Source organism: Boleophthalmus pectinirostris, unplaced genomic scaffold, assembly GCF_026225935.1.
Source record: "Boleophthalmus pectinirostris isolate CB_2022bp ecotype Guang Dong unplaced genomic scaffold, ASM2622593v1 HiC_scaffold_1, whole genome shotgun sequence".
Lineage (NCBI taxonomy): Eukaryota > Metazoa > Chordata > Actinopteri > Gobiiformes > Gobiidae > Boleophthalmus > Boleophthalmus pectinirostris.
In genome coordinates, this window is record NW_026570970.1 from 35,505,116 (window position 1) to 35,519,450 (window position 14,335).

The 14,335-nt window shown below is 41.2% G+C and overlaps 1 protein-coding gene across 1 annotated transcript in view; it reads left to right on the plus strand.

Annotated features, from left to right (window-relative positions):
- The window catches only part of LOC110168344 (tensin-1-like), a 349,684-nt gene that overhangs the window by 324,199 nt on the left and 11,150 nt on the right, over window positions 1-14,335 (plus strand). The window contains exons 21-24 of the mRNA XM_055153272.1: window positions 199-294; window positions 8,657-8,892; window positions 9,920-10,065; window positions 12,316-12,850. Of these exons, the coding sequence (XP_055009247.1) occupies window positions 199-294; window positions 8,657-8,892; window positions 9,920-10,065; window positions 12,316-12,850 (1,013 nt within the window). The remainder of the gene's footprint in view (window positions 1-198; window positions 295-8,656; window positions 8,893-9,919; window positions 10,066-12,315; window positions 12,851-14,335) is intronic.

Genomic DNA, 14,335 nt, shown 5'->3' on the forward strand with positions numbered 1-14,335 from the left:
AACATAGATCAGTTTAAAGCTACACAACGTTCCAGACAAAGCAACAAGAGACAGCCGCATAGTTCATCTGGGCTAAAACTAGTCTCAGTAACTATAAAGTACTTGCAGTATTCTTGTTGTACGTCCCAGACGAGGTAGCAGCTGCCCCACACATGCTCCCGGTGACTGTCTGCTGATGCGTCTGCCGTCTCTCTTCAGGTCGCTCTCCTCCAGGACTGGCCAAGACTCCTCTGTCCGCCCTGGGACTTAAACCTCACAACCCAGCCGAGATCCAGCTCAACCAGACCGGCGCAGGTACACCCACGTTTTGTTTTGCTTGTTTTTTTTAATAGTATGTGGTAGGGATGTCACAATAACTGAAATATCGTGATATCAGTTTGTCGACTGGACAAAAGTTAGTTTGGTTGAAGACGTTTCGCAGCTCGTCCAAGCTGCTTCTTCAGTTCTGGTCAGACGCTGGTGGACACTTCCTTATATCTGTCTGCAGGGAGGAGCTAACTAACTACTCTGAAACTAACACCTACTTGTTTACAGTTTCTGTTAGTTCAGCCTATTGACCTGTACTGGGTGTGGGGTCTAATTAGCACAACAATTCATGGCCATAATGGAGCTTCCACACCTCTGGACCTGCCCAGACTACACCTGTTGTTCTCTTGTTTGAGAACAATAGGCGAGTTTCATTGTTGACAAAAGCGCGCGTTGCATGCTGGGAATTATTTTGGTCGGCGGCAATAACCACTAATTCAACATGACGGACAGAGTGAGAAAGCACGTAAAGTGTATTGATCCCGGTTATTTACCCACTCTAACGGCAGAGGACCCAAGACCATTTGACCAGAAATTGGTCATAAGCATCGACAGACGCCAAATCACCCTTTTCAACCCCGACAAAAAGTGGACCAAACCAAATTTCTGGTCAGAATCGCCAACTACCTGGACAAATATTCACTATGGCAATATCCACAATGACTTGGTGGAAACTCCTGGGCCATTCACAGCAGAAAAGATGAAAACCTCCAAGAGTCTCGATGTGTTGTTGAACTTGTTGGAGTCCACAGTTTGTTAGGATCTTCTACGTTTGCTCTGCGGATGTTTGAAAGTCGTTTAATTCTCCGCTGGCTGTTCTCTTCACTCAGAATACGAAAAAGACATTTTCCTTCTTCCGTGCTTCTATTTGTGCATCCGATAATGCAGCAGGAATTTACCATTATTGGGGATAAATACGCGAGGTTACGCACTGTGTTTGACGCTATCCTGTTTCTTGCCTCCGACCAAAATATTTCCCAGCATGCAACGCGGGCTTTTAATAACAATGACGTCAGCTGAAACTCGCCTATAGGTGAGAGGATGTAGCAACACAGACGAGAGAGCAACACAGGACCTCAGTCTGCTGTACATCTCCACTTAAAAAGTCACGGGCCACTCATTTGAGGACAGCGAGGTACAGATTTTAGCCAAAGAAAAGAATTGGTTTGAGAGGAGAGTGAAAGAATCCATTTTTGTTAAGAAAGACAATCCTTCTCTAAACAGAAATGGAGATCAGACTCCATCTATCTCCTATTTACAACTCCATCCTCAAACCTAATTCAGAACAAACAAGAGAACAACAGGTGTATCCAGGTCAGGTCCAGAGGTGAGGAAGCTCCATTATGGCCATGAATTGTTATGTTAATTAGACCCCACCCCCTGTACAGGTCAATAGGCCTAAGTAACAAACAGAAACTGTAAACAAGTGTGTGCTAGTTTCAGAGTCGTTAGACTTTTCTCCTCGCCCTGGATTCTACCTGGACGACTGAGGGATTCTTCATACATCGTGATATTGTATCGTCAAAAGTCTCACAATAATATCATGGACTGTCACAATATATTGAATTACAAGTTCCTTTGCAGCAACAGCTTAGAAACTACATATCCCATGAGTCATTTCAGTGCAGACAACATGAAGTTATATTTTTTACCTGAATTCTTGGGATTATGACAGAAATAATTCACACCAAAATCTTGTCAATGTTTTTTAAAGCAAAAAAGAGTCCCATCTACAATTATATCAAAATATCTCAGTAAATATCCTACCGTGATATGAGTCTGGTCAAGCGGTAACGGAGGGAAACTGGGGCAGATTTTTTATGTTCAAATAGTTCTTATTCAGAAACTAGAGGGACTATTGAAATAAGTAAAGTATCAGAATGTAGGAAAGAGTTACACTCCAACAGGGTCAAGTTAAACCTGTGATATTCTTTCAAGTTGTTGACAAAAAATTTTATAACTCATGTCGGTAACAGAGGGAATGAAATATGCAGCACTTTTTGGGCAGTAAATCCAAACAGTGATAACTCTTGGTTCTCACTTCCATATCCTTAACAAACTGGTTTGAATATTTGCTTCATATAGTTTTCTACCATATGGTACAAGATTAGGTTGAAAAACCTCTTACTTTTTGACTCATGAGATTTTTTATTAAGAAAGGTCATGGTAACGGAGGGAAAAGTAACGGAGGGAAAATTAATTGTACAAGCAAGTAGAAGGTGCAGGATTTTACATCATTTGTCAACTTTTTTCTTCTAAATACTTTAATATTACTTCAAAATGAAAGGAAACTATTTCTATAAAATATGTCAGTCCTTCCAAGCAAATTTTTATCATTTTAAATACATTTTTTTTTTAAATCATGAACCTCCATCAACAGTTCAAAGATGGAATAACACAAGATATGATGAAATACATCCATTTATTTACATGATTTGCAGGTCTTTGAAATTTGGGAAATAATTTTTGTTCCATGTTTCATACATGGTCTGTTTAAAACATATGGAACTTTAGAACCAAAAATGGTACAGAAAAAAGGTCAACAGTTTCATAAACTAGAGTACATATGTATCTGTTCAATACATTTTTATATCAGATGCATTAACTTGAATTTTTGGCCTTGTTGTTTACTTCTGCTTGACCGGGCCCATATGCATATTCTGATAATATCGTACCGAGAGATTTGGATATCGTTACATCCCTAGTATTTCGCTATTGTACTATTAACCAATATACCACAGAGTCGATTAGTATGAGTTGGAAACTTAATAGAAACTGGCTGATCAGAAAGCATGAAGCCCAGATCAAAGTGGAAGAGTAAAGCCTCAGGTGAAGCTCTCTGTGTGTGGGAGGAACACTGCTGCACGTGGATCAGATTATTTGCTTTTGTTAAAACCATCTGAGAAAAAAGAACAAGCGTTTTACCAAAGGATAATCCAGGTTTTTCTGTTTTTCCGATATGATACTTGGGCTTTAAGTATGTGCCAATACCTGATATCAATCGACACCAGAGCAGAGACTGAAAACATCATTTAGTTTATTTCAAATGTGTTTTGCTACTGAACCGCTGTGTAAACATTTTTGGGCCAAAATTGGTTTGCAAATCGCCTCTTTACACCAGTTTATTGACTTTATTGGACATGGCATATCGGCTGAATCGATATCTTACAAACCCATATCCAACCCAACAAAATGTTCAATATCGGTGCTGATATCTGATACCTATCATATCAGTGCATCCCAATATCTAGGTGAATTAAAAATGACTTAAATTAAGAACTTGAATTCTTCTTACTTAAGTAAATTGATCTACCAATGGAATAAGTGTGTTTTTCTTAATTCAAGCAAGAGTCAGTTTTGTTTCTTATATTAAGTTCAAAAAGTTTGTATGTTCATATTTTAACTACAAAAAGTCTTGTTCCATTGGCAGATCATTTTATTTGTCAAGTGAAATTTACTCAAATCATGATAAAACTTTCTTAATTCAAGTCATCTTAAAGGGTCCATCTCATGCAAAATCAACTTTTCAGAGATTTCTACCTTCTAAGAGTGATGTGTGGGCCTTGTATATTTCGGCAAAGTGGTTTTTAGATTGATTCGGCGTTTTTTTAACAAATTGCAGCATATTTCTGTCACCCTCCCACGTGACAACGAACTAAAGCTGCTACAACAATGACGCGGCAGATACACCTATGACGCGTTTGACGTAGCACAAAGCGCTTCGCACCTGCCCCCCTCCCCCGCTCCACCACCTCCACTCTGCATCGGCTGACAATTAACACATGAACACCTAAACAAAAGAGACAGCATAAGCTCATTGTTCTCCACTGCAGTGTAACACGATATAATAAGTTTATCTACTAGTGTTTATTAAAGGTTGTACGGAGGATTTTTTTTTTTTAGTTTCAAATTGTCAGTGAAAGTTTAAAATACCATTACAGAGACGCAGCAGCCTTGTAATTATGATGACCAAAAAAAAAAAAAAGAATGAAAATCTATCAACTGTGGACGTAGTGAGGCCAGATAAACATCAGCCAATAGAAAACAAGGCTCCCTCTATATCACAGGTGTCAAACATAAGGCCCGGGGGCCAGATCCGGCCCTCCAAGACCTTTAATGTGGCCCTTCGGTGATTTTCTACTAAAATATTTTTAATTATATTTTCTATAAAAATATTGGTAATTTTCTGCGGTGTTTAGCACAGCAGCGTCTCCAGCGTCTCTGTACGTGGCCCCTCCCACCAGAGCAGCACAAATGAAGACTTGTCTCTTTCCAAACGCTCTTAAAGGACGATCGTTTTGACTGTTGACCGTGACACCCTCATCAGAAAAATGTCCAATGAGAAAAGTGGAGCCGAGTGCAGGATTTTCCAAGAAAAATTGACTTATTCCTATTTACATACAAGTTCATGTTAAAACATTGTGTTTAAATTGAATTTTTCTTAAAGTTTCAGGTTGTTCATAATATTATAATATTATAATAAGAAAGAGTTCATCAATTAAAAAGGATTTCTGTAATAGATTTGTGTTTCTCTGCACAAATATTTGAACTTATTGTTATTTTTTGGGGTTTATATGACATGAGTTTTCTGATCCGGCCCCTTTGGGATCAAAGTAGGTTGGATACGGCCCCCGGACCAAAATGAGTTTGACACCCCTGCTCTATATCTATTGGCTGTTAAGTTGTCAATCAATCTCCCTACGTTTCTAGAGTAACTGATTCGTCGGCGTGCGGGGATTATGTGCAGCAGTTCTTAGAGGCTTTTTCAAACTGTAGCTTCCTCGCAGTTCACACAAAGTTTGTTGTGACGTCGGACGAGAATCTACGACCAGTTCGCCGCAAAAGAAAGTCTGTTTTTGAGGTCGCTGAAAGAAGAAGAAAAGGAGCAAAGCCAAACTGAGGTGATTCTTGGAGATTCCTTCCAGCGATGGTGCGACTGAAGCAGACAAAGGGTCTAAAAACTGACGTGTCGGTCGCTAAATTATTTCTAGACAAGTCACTTCAACAGTAATTCTGAACGTGCACTGGCTGTAAACAAGCGTGATTTCTAGAGTAAAGAGGCAGGAGGAGATGTTTCTACTGAGGGAGCTGTGGAGGAGGAAGGTGGTGTCATGCATGCACAACATTTGAAAAAGGACTGTCACTTTACCAATCAGTAATGTTCAGAGTCGACGTGGTGCTTGAGCTTCGTGCTCCTCAAAGTCTGATTCCGGGTCAACACATGTGGCTGAACGCGCTGTATCGCTATGATGAATAAAAGTTTATTTCTACCACTATCAGGGTGCACGCCTGTCTCCGCCTCCCTCCCTGAGATGGGCGGAGAAAGGGCGGCTCACTCGTCGCCTACGTTACGTTTGGAGGGCGGAGCCTGTGCTTTCTCAGGACGGGCGGGGGGATGAGCAATAGGCGAGTTTCAGCTGACATCATTGTTATTAAAAGCCCGCATTGCATGCTGGGAAATATTTTGGTCAGAGGCAAGAAACAGGATAGCAGTCAAACACAGTGTGTAACCTCGCGTATTTATCCCAGATAATGGTAAATTCCTGCTGCATTATCGGATGCACAAATAGAAGCACGGAAGAAGGAAAATGTCTTTTTCGTATTCTGAGTGAAAAGAACCGCTAACGGTGAATTAAACGACTTTCAAACATTCACAGAGCAAACGTAGAAGATCCTAACAAACCGTGGACTCCAACAAGTTCAACAACACATCGAGACTCTTGGAGGTTTTCATCTTTTCTGCTGTGAATGGCCCAGGAGTTTCCACCAAGTCATTGTGGATATCGCCAAAGTGAATATTTGGCCAGGTAGTTGGTGATTCTGACCAGAAAGATGGTTTGGTCCAGGCTCTGTAGGGGTTGAAAAGGGTGATTTGGCTCCATCAATGCTTATGACCAATTTCTGGTCAAATGGTCTTGGGTCCTCTGCCGTTAGAGTGGGTAAATAACCGGGATCAATATCCTTTACGTGCTTTCTCGCTCCATCCGTCATGTTGAATTAGTGTTTCTTCCCGCCGACCAAAATAATTCCCAGCATGCAATGCCCTCTTTTATCAACAATGAAACTCACCTATAGTCGGCCTTTCATAGTTCCTGGTCTGTGATGCCTCCAAGAAATCAGTACGATTTCATAACTATTGTGTAATGGATGTTCCAAAACCCAAATTGTGCAGAAGATACAATGTGAAAACAGTTATTTTGCATGAGATGGACTCTTTAACTTGATTAGATAAATTTTTTTGCAGTGCGTCCACAATTGCACAATGAGCTTCTCTTTGCACATTAACAAAAAAACAAAAAAAAAGCCTAAATAATCCTGAAGTCAGTATTGCCATGTTTGTTTGGGTTTGTTGAGCGATGGTACCACCCAAACCACACCAGCACCACATGACGGACCTGTCACCGGCAACGCTTTAACTTCAACGCACAACATCACACGTTCTCACAAGTCTTAAAAATCTGGAGAATTCATATTGCAAGGTTTTCAAGGTTGTCAAACATAGAGGGGAAGAATATAGACCTGGAAAGATGTATTTAGGATGATAAAGACATACCGTGGTCTTTGTTTCACATGTGTCTTCTGACTATTTCACTAACGCTCTGCAGAAGATGACAGTGAGTGGGTTGAAGGTAAGATTCCTCTGTGAAGTCGGATTACGTGATTTAGTCATAACAAGCAAACCATCTCCAGTTTAGTCTGAGGGTGCGTTCACACTTGCACAATCACCACGTCAACATCGGGATTTCACTGAGACTAAACTTGGAACCAAACCAGGACCAAACCAGAACCAAACCAATGCCAAACCAGGGCCAAACCAGAACCAAACTAGGACCAAACCAGGACCAAACCAGAACCAAACCAGGACCAAAGCAGAACCAAACCAGAATAAAACCAGGACCAAACCAGAACTAAACCAGAACCAAATCAGGACCAAACCAAGACCAAACCAGGACTTGTGTGAACGCATCCTTAAAGTCATTTATGTTCATTTCAGTTTCTTTTGTCCATTTCGGTTTGATGGCAGTAGTCCAATCAGTACGCACATTTGTCCTTTAAACTTCACAACATTGCATACTTTTATTTTGTTATCGTGTCCTTGGGCAAGACACTTAGCCAGCTTTTCTTATTTCTGATTGGCAGCAACTTCCATCATATTTCATACATTTTATTGAGTATTAGGTTATAAGAATGCCGCACCAGCCAAAAAATGTGTAATGAAGAAGAAAAACATATATAAGTTGCACCGGACTATAAGTCGCACTTTTTGAGGGAAATATATTTTATAAAATCAGAGACCAGGAACCATCACATCTTAAAAGTCAAGTTCTAGTAATAAACAACAGAACAGAACAAGTTTACCAAACTCTCCATCTCACTCCAAATCACTAATCCCGTGTATCTGACATAAACTGCACTCACAAGACTACACCTGCAGGGGGAGCTCCTACAAAAATTACAATTTATACAGAAAAACGTACAAGGAAACATTATATATAAAGATGAAAATGAAAGTTGTGAATCGTGAGTTTAATCTGCCTTTTTACATTTAAATACCACATTTATCGGATTATAAGTCGCTCCAGAGTCTAAGTCGTACCAGCCAAAAAATGGGAAGAAAAAACATATCTAAGTCACACTTTTTGGGGGGGAATTATTCATCCTCGGTGTCACTTTTGAGCAACTCCGCAACCTCCGGAGGTAAAGAGAGCGTCTCTTCCTCTCCCGCGTAGCTGTCGTCAGACTCAGCATCAGTTCCAGTTAGAATTTTCTGAATCCCGACAGGATGGTTTCGGTGTCACTGAAGTCCAGGCTTTGTCCATCCATCTAGTGACTTCAGTAAAGTTGCAGGGTGCATCCTCCTGGTTGCCGTGAAGCTGTGTTCTCCAGTGACCGCTTTCCGCCAGTTCCTCACAAGTTTCTCGCTTACTCCAAACTTTCTTTCTGCAGCTCAGTTATCATTTTCGGCTGAATATTTCATGACTTGCAGCAGGACAGAGGCTCTTTCTGCAGGAGACATGTGCAGTAGAGTGAAGTGACAGTGGTACAGGAGGAACAGGAGCAGCAGATACTGACACACAAGACTAGAACCTCTCACCACTTCCCTGTGAACATTTTAATATATAAGTCACACCAGAGTATAAGTCGCAGGAAACATCCAAACCTTGAAAAAAGTGCGACTTATAATTCAAAAAATACGGCACTACTACTGCTTGAGTTCCTGGTAGAGGTCATTTTATTTGTCTAATCTTACACAGAAGTTAAAATCAGACAAACAAAAATTCATGGCAATAGCATTATTTTGTTATTTTGTCACAAGTTTTTAATGATTTCTTCTCAATCCTTCTTCCAGCTCCCAGGAGTTACGTCGAATCAGTGGCTCGATCGGCCACAGCAGCGGGCCCGGAGCCCCCCTCGTCTCCTCGAAGCGTGAGTCCCCCGGTGGACACTACAGGCACTGCGGCGAAAGCACCGAGCGTCAGCCAATCGGAGGGCAGTATCGCTAAAGCCCTGCCCATCAGCCAATCAGAGGAGATCATCAAAAAACCGAGCAGTCCTGTGCTGGAACGGCATTCTCCGTTTTCACAGGTAAGGCAAAGAAATACATTAAGAGCTTATATGTAAATCTGAGTAAGGTTGTGATTCGGCTCTGTCTGTAGTTGAGTATAAAATTAATTTTCGTAAACTCTTGAATAAGTCCAGTCATACATAGAATGTATTGTGCATATTTTATCCATCAGAATATGAATTGAACTGTAACGACATCAAGAATTGCCATCATGAAATAAAAAGTTATGATCAGGCTTTCTTCAGTACGAATATGAACTTAGACGTGACTCCACTGTCAAAAATACGTCACTACTTCACAGGCAGAAGAATCATCGATTGAGATGCTGGACTTTAGTGCCGCATACGGACTGAACCGGGACTAAACCAGGACTGAATCAGGACTAAAACAGGACAAAACAAAGTCTAAACCAGGACTAAACCAAAACTGAATCAGGTCTAAACCATCACTAAACCAGGAGTAAACCAGGACCAATTTTGGACTTGAGAGAGAGGGAGAACCCTGAGCCCACGGAGCAGGGTGTCCACAAAGCGCGATTGGGTGACTGCTGCGCTTTTTCCCTGAGGGGTGCAGAATTCTGCGCTGGTCCTTTTGCCTGCTATCACCCGATGGTTTACACGGGCGCACCTCTGGGCCCATCCCAACAATCAGTCCTGGTTCAGTCCTGGTTCAGTCCTGTTTTACTCCGAGTTCAGTCCAGATGCAGCTCAAAAGTGCGGCTTCTCAGTTGATGTTTCTACTGCCTGTGAGGTCTTGTCGAGTTGTGTCTGTGAATTCGTATTCGCACTGAAGAAATTTTCTTTTTGTGATTGTAACTGTTGATGTCGTAACGTTTCAATTTGTATTCTGATAAAAATAAAAAAAAACACAAAATGCATTTTATTTACGATTTTATTTTATCATGTGAGAGTTTACAAATATTTAACTCAACTACAGCCAAATATGCACACATTTCTATCCTCTGCACACAAATACTTCTGAACGCTTTCTTACTCCATACAATATTACTCATACTTATCTAATACATTTCCCCCTCCCCCCGCACAGCCCATCAGCCAATCAGAGGAGACCGGCTCCAAACCCAGAGGGGTGACTCCTCCAGGGGGCAGCACTGAACCGCGACGGGGCCCCAGCCCCGCCCACTCCCTGAACCCGCCTCTGTCCAGCAGCAGTCCCATTCAGAGCATCCGAGGGTGAGTCTGAGACGGTTTAAGGAGTCTGTATCATACATTATCTGGTGTTTAAAGGTGCACCATGTAACTTTCCTGGTGGAGGCTCCGTCACCTGTTTGGAATGTTCCACAGTGTGACATTAAACAGCTCTATTTTACATTTATTAAATTACAGATGGTTTTATAGCTCAAAAACACCTAGAAAAATAAACACTCTGTGAGCGGGGTCACCTCTCCACAGATCTGACCTGTAACTTGGTCTGGTTTGGTCTCCATGAAGATAGAAAGATTTAATGCCATACTGTGAAACATTCCAGACAACGCAATAACATCTGAAACTCAAAAAAAGTTACCGCAATCACATCTGAACCTGTGTCTCCAGAGTCTTAAACTGCAGATAGAGACACATCCAAGTTTGTCTCATTCTCAGGTTATGGACTTGGTCTTGTGAGTGCAGTTTGGGACAGATCCACAGAGAGATGTAATAGTTTTGAGAGCTTTTCTTCAGCAGGACTTGCCTTTAGTTGTCCAAGAATGACAAACTATAGAAACTATGTTGTTTTAAAGGGCCTATATTACCCTAGTTTCTGAACTTTGATATCATTTTGTTTCCTGAGCAGAAACATGGAACTGGAGTTGTGCTTTCAAAATTTGACTCACATCAAAAGACCAATTCATGACATCACAAGGTGGAACAGAGCATTTTGAGCTTTGGTGATGTAGACAGACTAATAAACCAGGATTACTCAAGTATGTGTGAGCTACCATATTTACCTGACAGGCCTTAATTCCAAATACCATGTAAACCGAAGATCATGTAAACACTTAATTCCTAATGAAAATGTTTATTCAGAATTAAATTTAATTCCGATTGGACATTTTCACATATTCTGGCAATGTCCCAAGATCGCCCCTATTGGACAGAGACCATTAAAAACTTTAAGGTTATTACAGGACTGCAAATGGAGGAAAATTTTAGTGTGTTTTATTTGAGAAACATACCAACTGGGCTGAAAAAGAAAGACCGATACCTTCTTCAGATGCTACAAGCATCCAGCAAAAGGCGATCACGTGAAAACGGCTACAGGACAAACCTACTACTGTTTCAGAATGGGTTGAAATAATCGAAACGAAATTCAGGTTATGGAGTGAATAAAATTTTTCTTGAGACACTGCTCAGATAAAGGAGAACTGTACTGGAAAAAGTGGAAATTTTACAATCAAAACAAATCCTTATGTAAAATTTTTATACATCTTTGCAGATGTCGCTTGATGGCCTCTTATATTATTATTATTATTTTTTGGTTGGTCTGACGATTTATTGTGTAATCTGTGTATGTATATATGTGATTTACAAAATTAAAATGTTCTAAAGAAAAAAAAAAAATCGAAGTAAGTAAGTGGGTGGTTTATTCCGATTTTAAAGTCGAATTAATTTATTCCAATTTTATTTCTCTCTAGCAACTAGGTCAGGAATCAGAATACAATAGATGGAAGTGGAAGTGCGAGTTCGGGCACCAGCCAATCAACGAAGAGACATATATTCTGTGTTGTCAACAATTACCAAGATCGAGGATTTAAACCCAGAATAAAGAGAATGTTTGGTGAATTTCATCAAGGGGAAAGACATTATTGCCCTTCTTCCTACGGGATTATGGAAAAGCAAAATATAGCAGTTAGCCCCGTTAACAGTGCATTACATACGTCACGACCAAATAGTAGCGATTGGTTAAAAGACAAAAAGTACCCGCTTGTGAGAGTGAGCTGACGTAGAGAGCCTCAGACTCAGTTTGTCTTCTTCCTCCCTTCTCCGATGCTCTTCCCTTCTCCTCCTCAGCTGACAGACGTAAAGTGTGATGAGAGAATTCTCCAGCTGCTGCACAATTATCATTGGAACGACTGCGAAAAAAGTTTGGCTCATGTTTGTGTCCTTGGCGTAACGACAAACTGAGATGACTGAAAATCCGGTAGCAGCTGAAGTGTGTGTTTTCTTCCGGTCGACGTAAATATGTTCATGTCTCTGTCCAATCAGAACCTTCCCCACCCCCAGACATTGAGCGTTGAGTGATTTAACGTGTTTTCCATGTAAACCTTAATTCGGAATTATTATTTCGGAATTAAAAATCCTCATGTAAACGTGGCCAATGAAACAAAACACAACTCCAGGTCTGTTTTTGAGGAGGTAACAACTTTATAACACGACTTAAAGGTCACAAGAGTCCATTTTGTGTAACTTAGGACCTTTAACCAAAGATCATGTCTTGTTTTGCAGGGAGCTTCCTTCAGTTGAAAGCGGCCTCAGCACTCCGTCCCAGCCCACTACAGACTCTGGTTTCCGCTCCCAGACCACAGAGAGCTACTACCAGACCCCCACCCCAAACTACACCCCCACCTACACCCCCACCTACCTGCCCGGGACAACACCGTTACCCCCGTACCTCCACCAAGCCACGCCCACTTACCTGGACTCCTCTCTCCCCTCCTACCTGGGCTCCACCTCCCCTCCCGTCTCTTACCCGGGCCAGAGCGCTATCCTGGGCACATACTCCGACTCTCCTCCCCCTAACCTGGAGCCAGTGACCCACGGGAGCCCCCAGCCTCTGCACAGGCTGGTCCCTGGCATGCACCCATCGCTCCAGTCTGCGCAGTCCAATGGGTTTGATAATATAGTTGTGGGGGGCAGTCCCGTGTTTGGGCGCAGGCTTTCCCAAACGAGCCAGAGGAGTCCAGTTCTGAGCAGGCAGGGGTCGTTCGGACAGACCCTCCAGAGCAGCCCTGTGCTGGGGAGGCATCCTTCCATTTCACAGGTGAGTGACAAAAGACAATATCTGCTTCAGTAACAAAAACACAAACACAGACTGACACAGCTTGCAAACTTTTCACACCAAAGAAAAGGCGTCCTGAGAACCATAAGGTCTTAACCAGGTCTATAACAGGACTATTCCAGAGCTAAAACTGGACTACAGCAATTCCACTGCACACTTTAAAATCTAATAAGTTAACCTAAAAACTTAGGAAACCTCGAAAAATTTGACTACGGTGGACTGTGAATCTAAAGCGGAGTTTCCTCAGTGTACTATAAATTCCTCTTTTATCTAACTAGACAAGTACCCAGGCTGGCGCGACCTAGTGACTCTGCTCAATTTCACTTCTCTCCAGCGACTAGGTCAGAAATCAGAATACACTAGACCAGGGGTGTCAAACTCAAATTCACAGAGGCCAAAATTTAAAACTGGGACTAAGTTGTGGGCCAAACTAAATATTTATTGAAAAATTCAGCAACATCTGCATGTTTTCTCTTCTGTCAAGATATGTAATGTTAAACCTTTTTTTTATTAAAACAAATGTTTAATAATAGTTTTGTGTAAACATTGGATCCAGAAGAAGCATAACATAAAATAATAACAACATTTAAAAAAAAAATCATGTCTCTATAGTCTATCTGTAGCCGGCGGGCAGCTCTAATACATGTTTGATATGATCTCGCGGGTCCACGTACAATTATATCATGGGCCAAATTTGGCCGCCGGGCCTGAGTTTGACGTGACTGCACTAGATGGTTTGAATGAACCCCGGAAGTGCAAGTTTGGGCACCAGCCAATCAGAAAAGAGCCATATATTCTGTGTTGGCAATGATTCCTGAGATCGAGGATTTAAAGTCAGAATAAAGAGAATGTTTTATCAAGGGGAAAGACGTTATTGTCCTTCTTAATACAGGATTTGGGAAAAGCTTAATATACCAGTTAGTCCTGTTATCCAAAAAAGTGGATAAAAGTGGCTCTCAGGAGGCTTTCACAGGTTTGATTTGGTGCAGATTAAAGAACAGGACATCTCCTGTGACGTGAGCACTAACTGGTCTTGATTCTGCCCAGCACGCACTTTTTATCTAAACCAGTCTCCGTAATGTGCTGAGTCTGAACAAAAGTAAAGTCAAGAGTAAGCATGATCAAAATGTGTTTAAACAACATCACAAAACTGGTTACCATCATACCAAAAAAAATGTTTTTACAATTATGATTCAGTGCAGGGAAATACTGACTACAAAATTTGTTCAAGAATTCTATGCTTTTCAGGACACGTTTGTAGAGGTCTAAAGTACATACAGGGTCTAAACCTTTTATTGTTTTATTATTCACATTGCACTTCTGATCGAATCTTTAAATCTTATGTTTATGAATATACATATGATCAGAGTTGTGGTTTGTATAGGCCAAGTTAAACTATGAGGTTTGACTTAATTTGCAAAAACAGTGCCAATGAAAACTACAATAAGGCTTGGAACTTTCTCTGTC